This window comes from Meles meles, chromosome 5 (assembly GCF_922984935.1).
Source record: "Meles meles chromosome 5, mMelMel3.1 paternal haplotype, whole genome shotgun sequence".
Lineage (NCBI taxonomy): Eukaryota > Metazoa > Chordata > Mammalia > Carnivora > Mustelidae > Meles > Meles meles.
In genome coordinates, this window is record NC_060070.1 from 121,293,241 (window position 1) to 121,303,703 (window position 10,463).

Here is a 10,463-nt window from a genome sequence, read left to right on the forward strand (position 1 = left end):
GGCAGTGGCATCTCAGTTCCAAGCCCCGGCATTTCAAGCTCTCATTCCTCTGGGCTAAGTCTCAGGGACTGCAAGGACCCAGGGCACAGGCTGAACAGCAGTTGGCGAGCCCACGATCCAGCGATCCAGTGTCTGACCTGGCCTTGGAGTGGAATGCCCAGACCCCACTGGCAGGAAGCCTTGCTGAGCACAGGATTGGGTTTGTAGCTACCAAACATTTGTTTCTTTCTGAGAGGTAAAGCCACAGCAGACAGGTCTGACAGGGGAAGGGTTCCTGGACCAAGAGCAATCCCCATCTGGATGTGTGCAGCAGCCTCTGTGGAAAGTGCTACTGGCCAGCAAGCTTCCCCTGGGGAAAGGGCCTCCACTAGCCCAGGCCCTCTGGACCTCACACTCAGGTTTGTTTGTTTTTTTAATTTTTTTTTTTTTAATTTGACAGACAGAGATCACAAGTAGGCAGAGAGGCAGGCAGAGAGAGATGGGGAAGAAGGCTCCCTGCTGTGCAGAGAGCCCGATGCAGGGCTCTATCCCAGAACCCTGAGATCATGACCTGAGCCGAAGACAGAGGCTTAACCCACTGAACCACCCAGGTGCCCCTCAGTGGTTTTTTTTTTTTTTAATTTAACTTATTTATTTGACAGAAAGAGTGAGCACAGGCAAGGGGAGGGGCAAGCAAGAGGGAGAAGCAGGCTCCCCGCTGGACAGGGAGCCCGATGCGGGACTCGATCCCACATGACCTGAGCTAAAGGCAGACGTTTAACTGACTGAGACACCCAGGCGTCCCCAGCAGCTGAGTTCTAAGTGGGCCAGAGAGTGCCATCTGGGTGGGAGTTGGCTTCCACCACCACATCCTGACTGTTGCCTGAGGCAGAGGCCTTCCAGGAATGCCCCAGAAGTCCACCTGTGGCAGGCCCTGCCTGCTGTTTCCATGAGCTTCAAGAATCCGGGCTCCCCACCCAAAGCCCCCAAGGTGTGGCCAAAGGTTAATGGGCTCCCAAGGGCAGGCCAGAGGGCCCATCAGACCAGCCAGATACCAGATATAAAGACCGGTCAGATCAGCCAGATACCAGAGGACAAGCAGACGCAGACTCCGCCAGTCCCACTCAGACCGCGCTGATGTGAGTAGCCATGGTTGGAGTGGCGGGGAGAGTTCAGCATGAGCCCCAGGGCAGAACAGTGGTGCGAGCAGAGCCAGCCTGGTCCAGAGATTTACCCTGTGTCTCTCCTGCCACCTTCCAATACTTCGCTAGGCTTTGGACTGCAAGCCCCGGAGCCGATTTCCAGAACAGCGGGTTAAAGCCACTCATCATGTGTGTAAAAGCAGGACTTCCCCGGAGCAGGGAAGCTGGAGGGAGGTGTGGGTGGGTGGCAAAAGAGAGGCTGTGTGGGTGCATAGTACCATTGACTACAACTACAGGCCAGGAACCCAGAGCTCATTGTGGACACAGGACCCCCACATGGCATGGAGGCTTCACTCTGGAAAGATAAAGGTGAAGCGGGTCCCTAGGGAGATTGAGTGACAAGGCCAGACTCGCCAGAGCCGGGGCTCCTATGGGAGGGCAGGGACCAGACAGGCGCCCCCTCCTCCAGCCTGATCGCTTGAAGACTGGAGCCCCATCCCGGGAGATGGAGAAGGGAAGTCAGTATCTCATCATACAGTGAAAAGCTCTCCCACTCCGAGCTCCCAGGAACGCAAATGAATGTAGGTGACATGCCAACTGCCAGTTGGATCAAAAAAATGAGCAGCAATTGGATTTTGCCTTTTTTTTATTTAAGGCTTTTATTGATTCTTATGGAGGGAATTAAATGTGAACACCAGAATGAAAAGGGCTCCATAGCATCTCTGAAGGAAATGGGATGCCATCGATGTGACGCATCGTCTCCACCTTGGGAGGGGCGTGAGGGCCCTCCAGCCTCTGCAGGGAGAGGATAGGAAGAAGAGTGATTGGGAGCCCTCCATCCCTGCCCAGACTCTGTACTGCTCCAGGTCCTCCCGGGGTTCCAGACCAGATCTCAACTATCCCCAGAGATGGGGAAGGCAGTCAGTGGGTGGGTGGTCTTCTGACCCTACCAGGAATTTGCATGTAGCTGGCATGGGAGGCTTTGACTGTCTGAGCTCTCATGTTCTTTCTCATGGAGTGTTAGCCAGATGGAGAGAGAAAGTAGGACGGGGACAGGAGGCTCAAAAGAAGGCAGAGGGAGTGTCCTGCTTAGTAGAGGTGGCTTCGGATGACTGAGGAGAAGGGTCTTGGGTGCAGGGAGGCAGGACGCAAGTCCGCATTCTTGGATGATTCTCTCCAAAAGGGGTAATGGGGGTTGGAACTGCAGGGAAGCTTGGAGACCAGTCCAGGGCCGGACCTTTCCTGCCGACAGAATCCAGGCTGCCCAAGGGCTGTGGGATCCCCAAGCTGACTCCCTGAAGTGCTTTATCTGCAACCCTCTAATCCCCCCAACTCTGCCTGCTGTGGTGGCTGCCCGTGGTCTCTCCTCCTTGCTCTGGGGCCTGGTCCCTGCACTCATCAGCCCACTCAGCGCAGGAATGTTGGGGCCTGGATTGCATTCAGCAGGCTGCCCCCTGCGATGCCCTTCTCCACTTTCTATGAGCAGAGGCAACATGGAGTGGGGTGCAGGGTCAAGCAGCAGGCCTCAGGAAGACAGCCTTCCAACCTCCACCACCTCTGAATAAGTCTCCTCACCTGTCTAGGTCCCCTCCCCTCCCCAGATAGCACCTGCTCCCAGGTGAGTGTGTGGATTGTGTGGGAGAGGGCTTGGAAGGGGGCACTGTGCACGAGGGTAAGGAGTCAGCTGAGGCTGACACCCAGCAGGCAGCACCCTCCCCCACCCCCACCAGAGGACCATCCGGACCCAGCCCAGAGTCTGCCCAGCTGACCCCATTTCTCAAGCCTTTGCTCTCCTGGGGTCACCACACCTACCTGTTTCCTGGCAGGTGTCCGCGGCCCACCTTCTGGCCCGCCAGTCCAGACATACCCACTTCCTGGGACACAAGAAGCCCCAAACGTGCAAGCAGGCACCCCCAGCACTTGCGGCATTCTGAGGTGTCAGGGGAGGGGGTTGCCGGGAACGGACGTACTCCGTGTTGTTTCTAGACAACCAACAGGCAGCTAGCTGGAGCTCTGGAAGAGTCTCGTTCCAGAGCCAGTGCTGGCCCCCCAAGGGGTGGAGACCCCACTTCAGCTCTAGGATGCTGCTCCCTGCTGAAATTTTCCATCTGGCTCTGCTTCCATCTGGGCAGAGAGTTCCAGCCCCTCTCTCTCCGGACCCAGTGCCACCTGGCACTTTCGGGGAAACCTGGGGTCATCTGGGCCTGGGTCTCTCCCTTTTGTCATCCTCGTCAGCTCAGGGCACAGGGAGGGCTCAAGGGGGGAGCACAATTCTGCTGATTATCTAGTCTTTCTTCTGAGACATGGGGTCCTTCCCACTTCATGAGCCCCGCTGACCTTGGAGGACTGCAGCTATGACAAAGAGGGAAGCTGACACGTGGACTGCTTCTCTCCCAGCATGTGGCAGGGGCCAGGCCACCTCTCCCAGGCCTGGCTCTGTGACAGAGAAGGGGCTCTGAGCTCCTCCGGTAAAGCCCCACACCCGGCCTGCATCAGGAGAGGCTAAGTGGCTTGCTCAAGGTCACCGCTGTAGGGAATGTGTGCACTGTAAACCCCATGACAAGAGCTTCTCGTCGCTGTCCAGCTCCAGGATGGTGTCCCAAAAGGCTGTGGCCGCTCTGCTTGTGGTACACGTGGCTGTCATGCTGGCCTCCCAGACAGAAGCCTTCGTTCCCATGTTCACCCACAGCGAGCTCCAGAAGATTCGGGTAGGAAATCTCCCCCCTCGCCACCCCACCACAAGGCATGCCCGCCTCCCCTGTGTTGCCCAAGTGATGCAGAGCCCTGCTCAGCAGTCAGGTGGCCTTAGTCTCTCTAAGGCACAAGTAAGTGTCCCTTTGGTAAACCCATGTTTAATCAGCTAAGCTAGCCCCACTGAGGACAGCACAAAGGACCCAGACCCAACCTAGGCCCCAGCTCCAGCTGTCTCCCTGCCACCTTCACTCCTCCCCAGCACCACACACAGGTGAATGCAGCTCCTACATGCAACACCTTTTCCTGCCCCTGCCCACCCTTAAGAGGAGATTTTCAATTAACAAGCCAATCAATATTTGCTGAGCATCTCTGCGGTATAAACGGCCATGCTGGGTGAGATGCCAAGCACACAAGGAGATCTAAGAGCCTCCGTCTTCAAGGAGCAGGCTGCTGTCTTCAAGGAGCAGGCTCAGCAGCCAAGATACAAACACATGAAAAATTCTCTAACAATAGAGAACAAGAGAAATGTCACGAGGTAGGACGTGATTAATTGCCCAGCGAGTGACGCTGATGGTAAGTGAGAAGCTCGGAGGAGGGAGAGGTCTCCGCGGGCTGGCGCACGTCAGCAGCCTACAGAGAAGAGGTGAACGAGGATCTGGGGGTCTTTAGAGAGAAGGCAGGGCACTCGGTGGGAGCAAATGCCCACAGTGGGAAAGAAGAAGTCGCTGCTCCCAGAAGTGCCGGCCAGCGCTGCCTCTTGAGAAGCCAGAAGTAAACCAGGCAGGCTTAACAGAACTCGGGGGGCGGGTCCCCCCAAAAAGTAACTGCCAGACCTGGCTCCCCGTGCCTTTTACTTTAGATGTCCAGGGGTTCTGAGTATCTTGTACAGACAGTTGTTTCTCTCTGACCTGAGGAGGTAAAGAAATGGGACTTTCGTGTCCCACCTGTCTGAGACCAAGTCTCCACCAGGGACAAAGACACGAATCCATTCTCTGGGAGGTTGTGTGGCCTCTGGACCCATGTGCTCTGTCCGGGGCAGGCTGCCCCAGACCCAGTGACCAGTGTCCTCTGCCAAGGCAAGGCTGGCCGCAGCCTCCCTTCTTCGTGGGGGTGGGGTGAAGCCATGGAAATACGGAGGAGATGCGGCAGTCTCTCTAAACACACTTCCTCCACCACCATCTTCCTCCCCAGAAGAGACAGCCCATTGTTCTAGAATCACCATGTCTCAGGCAAGGCCCTGAGCCAAATCCCAAGGGTGCCATTAGGGAAACCAAAGGAATGAGGTGCATCTGATCTCAGTGCCCTGGGACCCAGCAAGCAGGATGCCACGTAAGATTTGGGGCAGAAACAGTCAAACTCAGTAGAACATAAACTAGCAAAATGGCAACCAAAGGACACTTTGCATTAATCCGCTCTGTGGTTTTGCTCTTATAATTGCCAAGCACCAGGATTTTTATGAAGAAGCTGCAATCTCCTTCCTCCATAATTCATCTCCCTGTCTCGCCTCTTATAAATCACCTCCCAGGGACTCCAGTTTCTGGGCCACCCCATGGTGCCCTCGCAGGCTAGGCTGTCTTGCCACCTTTTTTATAGGCTCTCTGCTAAGAAAAGCCCATTTTCACGCTTAATATGCATGAAGGGCAGCCATTATTTTCAGCATTTTAACTTAATTAACAGTAACAACCTGGGTGCAGTGTTGGAATGAGAAAGGAAGGGATTCTTCTGCAAATTGACCTGTTGGTGGACAACTCCGAGAGTCTTCTGTGGCCATCGCATTGCTGGGACTCCTTGTCGTAGAAGCACCTGGGGAGAAGGAATGCTTCCGTCCCCGTGGGAAGCTCAGGCCACTTAGCACCCTGGACAGGGACAGGCAGGCACCGCCTGGACAGTGGACAGACCCCGGTTTTGGGTTTTGTGCAATTTTTGTACTCTGCCCTTAGGAAAAGGAGCGCAACAAAGGTCAAAAGAAGTCCCTGGTTTTACAAAAGAGGTCTGAGGAAGTGGGGCCTCTGGACCTTGTGGAGCCCACAGAGGAAGAAGAAAACCAGGTTCTCAAGGTGAGCAGACAAGGTGACAATACAGAGAAACCTAGTGGGTGGGGGCAGGGAATGGCTCCCCTGCTAGCCACTGATTGTGCTAGGATACAGCAGCAAACCAGACATTTAGGTAACCAGCTCCCTTCTAGGAGAAAGGGAGACAGACACCAACGAGGAGACAGTAAACCATTTCAGGCACCAAATAAAGGAGGCAGGATAGAGAATGATGGAGGGGGGGGCCTTGGGGGCACTCCTTGGCCAGAGGAGGGCTCAGGGAAGGCCTCTTGGAGAAGGTGACATTGATTTTCTTTGAAACCAGAATGATGAGAAGGAGCCTCTCATTCAAAGAGCTAGAGGGAGAACATTCCAGAAGGAAAAGTGCAAAAGCCTTCCTCAGGAAACACATAGTAGGTGTGAGGCCCTCAAGGCCAGGGCATACCGGGAGAGGACAAGAGGTTGGCAGGGCCTGGTGGTCCAGGCGAGATGTCCGGGTCACTGGGGGTTCAAAGAAGGGTAGTGACCTGATCTCACTTAGGAAGATCTGGGGCAGCACAACTGGAGGCAGGAGACCAGTCAGGAGGCAGGTGTGGTCCTCAGGGGACAAATGACAAGGGTGCCGGTTCCTCCTCCTAGCAAGGAACTGTGGGGACAGCTACAGTGTGAGCCCCCTGGGTCAGTGCTGAGTTTAGATGCACAGACTGTCACGGCCAGAGCCAGCCTTGGGTTTGTCCTGCGCAGCTCTTTAATTTCACAGACTCATTTGTCCAGTAAGTATTTACTGAGCCCTAAGTGCGAAGCAGGGTTCTGGGCCCTGGGGATAGTGTACATCCTCTGAGCTCGTGGAGCTCACACTCCAGTGGGGGGCCAGAAATGAGATACCAAAAGGACCAGCAGCAGACTACAACCAAGATAAACAAACAACCTTCCTAGTGTGGCCGGTAGTGGCAGGTGCCACGGAGGAAAATAAAGCAGAGAGGGGAGATGGATGAGTTGCAATTTAAATAGGGCAGTCAGAGCAGGCTTTGTCAGTACATGGTATTAGTACACAGACCTGGAGACAGTGAGGCACTAAACCGCTAAGATGTCTGGGGGAAGAGCATTCCAAGCAGCAGAAGTAATCAGTGCAAAGGCCCTGAGGCAGGAGTAGACCTGGCGCATTGTGAGAACAGCGAGGAAGCTGGAGTGGCTAGGGCAGAGGGAGTCAAAGAGAAAGTGGGAGGTGAAATCAGACTCTGCAGCTGGGACTTTGCTTTCACTCTGCTGAGATGGGAGCCACTAGGGGCTTTGGAGCAGAGCAGGGAGAAGATCAGATTACATTTGAAAAGCGTCTCCCCAGGGGAACCTGAGTGGCTTAGTCCCTTAAGCATCTGACTCTTGATTTCAGCTCAGGTCTTGATCTCAGGGTAGTGAGTTCAAGCCCCGTGTTTGGGCCAGAGGACCTAGAAGGATGGGTTCGTGACTCATGGAGACGGTGAAGCCTATGGTTAGCTGTAGGATGGCAGGAGGAAGGTCAGGAGGTCAGACAGGACCTGTGAACTTTAAGATGCCTGGTGGGCACCCAGGTGGAGGCATTGCCCAGGCAGGCGGGTATAGATGACTGGACTTAGGAGCGCTTAGGGCTGGAGACATCCCTGTGGGAGGCATCAGCAATTAGCTGGAATTTCAAGCCAGGACCAGGTGAGATCCTGGAGAGGGCAGGCATGGATGGAGAATGAAGGGGGTCCTGGGACTGAGCGGGGGAACACTTCCCTGTACAGGGGCTTGGGAGGGGAGATGAGTGATAGTAAAGAGAGTGAGGGCCTTGCCAGGGTGCACAGTCATCAGAGCAAAACTGACCTGGACTCCAGGCCTCCTGCCTCATGCCAGACACCAGCCAGGGATCCTTCTATCCCCTCGGGTCGCCATAGCACACTGTCCACAAACAGGGAGGTCAGTTGTGGCCCAGAGAGGGACTTCGGTGCAGTCATCACACTGGGTGGCAGGGTTTGGGGAGCTTGCCTTCCCTTCCCACATGCTCCTTGGGCTCCCTGAGAGGAACTGGGAGGGACTGGTCCAGCTGGCAAAGGCGAGCTCACTTGGAACTGCCCGCTCCCTGCACCCTGGGCAGTGTAAGGCATGTGTTACATCCTAAAGAATGTCTTGGGGAGGCTGTTCCATCTCCCTAGAACAGAATATATTGGTCGGGAGGTTCTTTCCAGATCATTCCATCCAGCCACCTCATTTTAAGGTGAGGACGCTGATGCATAGAGAAAAGCATAGCTCAGCAAGAGGATGGCGTGGGCAGAGGATGGCATGGGCAGGGCCGGAGACCCTCTGCGTGGCCCTTCAGGCAGCCCCAGCCCATTTCCCACTGCCAGGGAGCCCCTGGGACTCCTCCTCCACAGCTCTCCAGACAGGCAGGGAAGCTCGGCTGGCCTGTGAACCAAGACCACTGAACCAGGAAGCTCTGGGGTGGTGGCAAGGTCAGTCAGGCCCCCACCCCTCACCCCCCCCCCAGCTCGGCCACAACAACTTTTCCTGGTGGCGAGCCTCCAGACAGCTCCTTTGGGGTCTCACCTGGTGGTGCAGACCCTGGAGTCAGACCCCCTGGGTGTCACACCCTCTCCCTCCACGACTTAGTACCTATGTGGCTTTGATCAAGGTACTCTACCTCTTTGCCCTCAGGTTCCTCATCTGTAAAATGGGCACACTACTAGTCACTACCTCTAGGGCTGTTGAGAGGCTTCATACACGCAAAGCGTTTGGAGTGACGCCTGTGCGGCAAGGCTCCTGGTGCTAGCTCTCCTTATACAGGAGAAGAGGGACGCAGAGTTTTCCTCCCACAGGAAGAGCCAGGGGGTTTCCTGCGGACCCCTGCCCTCCTGTCCCAGCTTTCCAGCCAGGGGAGATTTGTTGATCCTCCTCCCAGCAAGACTTGGGTGACTTCCAGGATCCAGCCCCCTGGTTGGAGTTTGGGGAGGGGGGCGGGCGGTTATTTGCTGCCAGAATTCTCTGGCTGGCCCTGGAAGGCCGGAGGCTTCCCCGGAAGATGGACCAGGAACAGTGGGGCCGCCACAGAGCTGTGTGGCTACTGGCCATTCTTCCTGCCACCTGTGAGGCACCCGGGGGTTAATGGCGCGCTCCGTGTCTCTTCCTTCTTGTTAACTCTGCCTTATTTCACAGCTGACTGCTCCTGTGGAAATTGGAATGAAGATGAACTCCAGGCAGCTGGAAAAGTACTGGGCCGCCCTGGAAGAGCTGCTGGGTGAGGCGCTGCTGTCCGCCCAGAACGGTAAGGGAAGGCAGGAGCCTTTGCGGCTAGGGCCTGGCCTCATCCACCCCATGTTAATATTCCAGGAGCGCGTCTGTCTAAGCGCAATCTGGGGACGGCAATTTGTTTTGCTGCCTTGCACTTGAGAACAGGAAGCAGCCTTTTTGGGGGAAAGGGTGCCCCTGTCCCTGAGGGGAGCCTCATTACAGAGCAGGGCAGGCTCTGAGAGCTCCTGGGGACCACTGAGGCCCAATCCCCAGCCAGGGGCATCTCAAGGTTCTGACCCGTGGCTCAGACCCCTCTCCCAAATCCCCTCCTGGCAGAGTAGACCACGACCACACACCCACCCCTCCCCCTGCTCCAGATTCGTTCATTCCCTCCCCCAAAACACCACCAGCGCTGGGTGCTTCCCCTGAAGGGAACTCTGGAACAGTCTGGCCCCCGAAGCCTGCATTTTTTTTTTTTTTTTTTTTTTTTTAAATCTGTTCTACAAATCTAAGTGCTGAGCTGCACTTGGCCTTGCCGGGTTCAAGGTCTGCGGGAGTAACTTATGCAAAGCTAGGACTTACCTGACAAACAGCTGCTAATGACTTCTCATTGTCCCCAGGAGGAGAGGAGAGGGGCGGGGAGGAAGCATGGAGTGGGAAGAACCAGAGGTTAAAGGACTTGCCCCAGGCTACAGAGAAAGCTAGAGGCTGAGCTGCCAGATAACTGGCCAGTCCGGCCCCCACCCCCAGGGAGGGGGCTGCCTCCTCCTTCCTGGCTCTGCAGGCAGGTTTAGAAGTCAGTTTCATAAGTGGACCTGCGAATGTTCCTGAGCTGCAAACCCTGCTTTTCCCCAGCAGACAAGTGACAGCCCGCTCTGGGGAGAAGAAGGTGGACGAAAACTGAAAACTGGGAGCCCCCCTCCCGCCCAAAGGAGGCCCCAAAATCTGCATGCCCAACAGCGGGGCTCCCAAGGAAAATACTCTCTCCCAGGCAAGCCCTCCATCCAGCAAATAAAGCGGGAAATACACAGAAACGACTCTTTTATTTAATATTTTAATTTTGAAAGGTTAAACTCGGGTCATTCCATAAAGGGGATGGGGGGATAAAGCTTGAAGTGGGCTGTAAGTGGTGGTACATACAGGAGCAAAACGTGTGCCTTTGATAAATTCTACGTTCAAATAGGAAATTAGGCCCACGGAACTGGAAGATCTGTGCCGCGGAGAAAAGATGGCATTTTCTGCCCACACACACCAGCCAGCGGCAGAGCAAGGACCGGAATTCAGGTCTCCTGAACCGTTGTCGGTCTACTTTCTGTGTATGGGCAAGCTTGAGGTCTAATGGGCCAGAGAGTTGTGAGACTTCTGCACTCAACCC

At 55.5% G+C, this 10,463-nt stretch overlaps 1 protein-coding gene across 3 annotated transcripts; it reads left to right on the plus strand.

Annotated features, from left to right (window-relative positions):
* The first annotated feature begins 1,022 nt into the window (after window positions 1–1,022).
* MLN (motilin) lies at window positions 1,023–10,122 on the plus strand. Of its 3 annotated transcripts, none has more exons than XM_046005745.1 (5): window positions 1,023–1,118; window positions 3,706–3,829; window positions 5,756–5,872; window positions 9,014–9,122; window positions 9,709–10,122. In XM_046005745.1, exons 2-5 carry the CDS (start codon window positions 3,713–3,715, stop codon window positions 9,798–9,800), a joined length of 435 nt encoding a protein of 144 aa, XP_045861701.1. In that variant the 5' UTR covers window positions 1,023–1,118; window positions 3,706–3,712; the 3' UTR covers window positions 9,801–10,122. The 3 variants fall into 3 exon arrangements, with proteins under 3 accessions (XP_045861701.1, XP_045861702.1, XP_045861703.1); XM_046005746.1 differs by having other exon boundaries at window positions 9,944–10,122; XM_046005747.1 differs by having other exon boundaries at window positions 9,947–10,122.
* Window positions 10,123–10,463: the final 341 nt, after the last annotated feature.

Excerpts from the sequence above, each read along its gene's own strand:
- MLN (XM_046005745.1), top strand. The coding sequence starts at position 3,713 with ATGGTGTCCCAAAAGGCTGTGGCCGCTCTGCTTGTGGTACACGTGGCT. Across the intron at positions 5,873-9,013 it reads AAGAAAACCAGGTTCTCAAG|CTGACTGCTCCTGTGGAAAT; the intron begins GTGAGCAGACAA and ends CTTATTTCACAG. Across the intron at positions 9,123-9,708 it reads GCTGCTGTCCGCCCAGAACG|GAGGAGAGGAGAGGGGCGGG; the intron begins GTAAGGGAAGGC and ends CATTGTCCCCAG.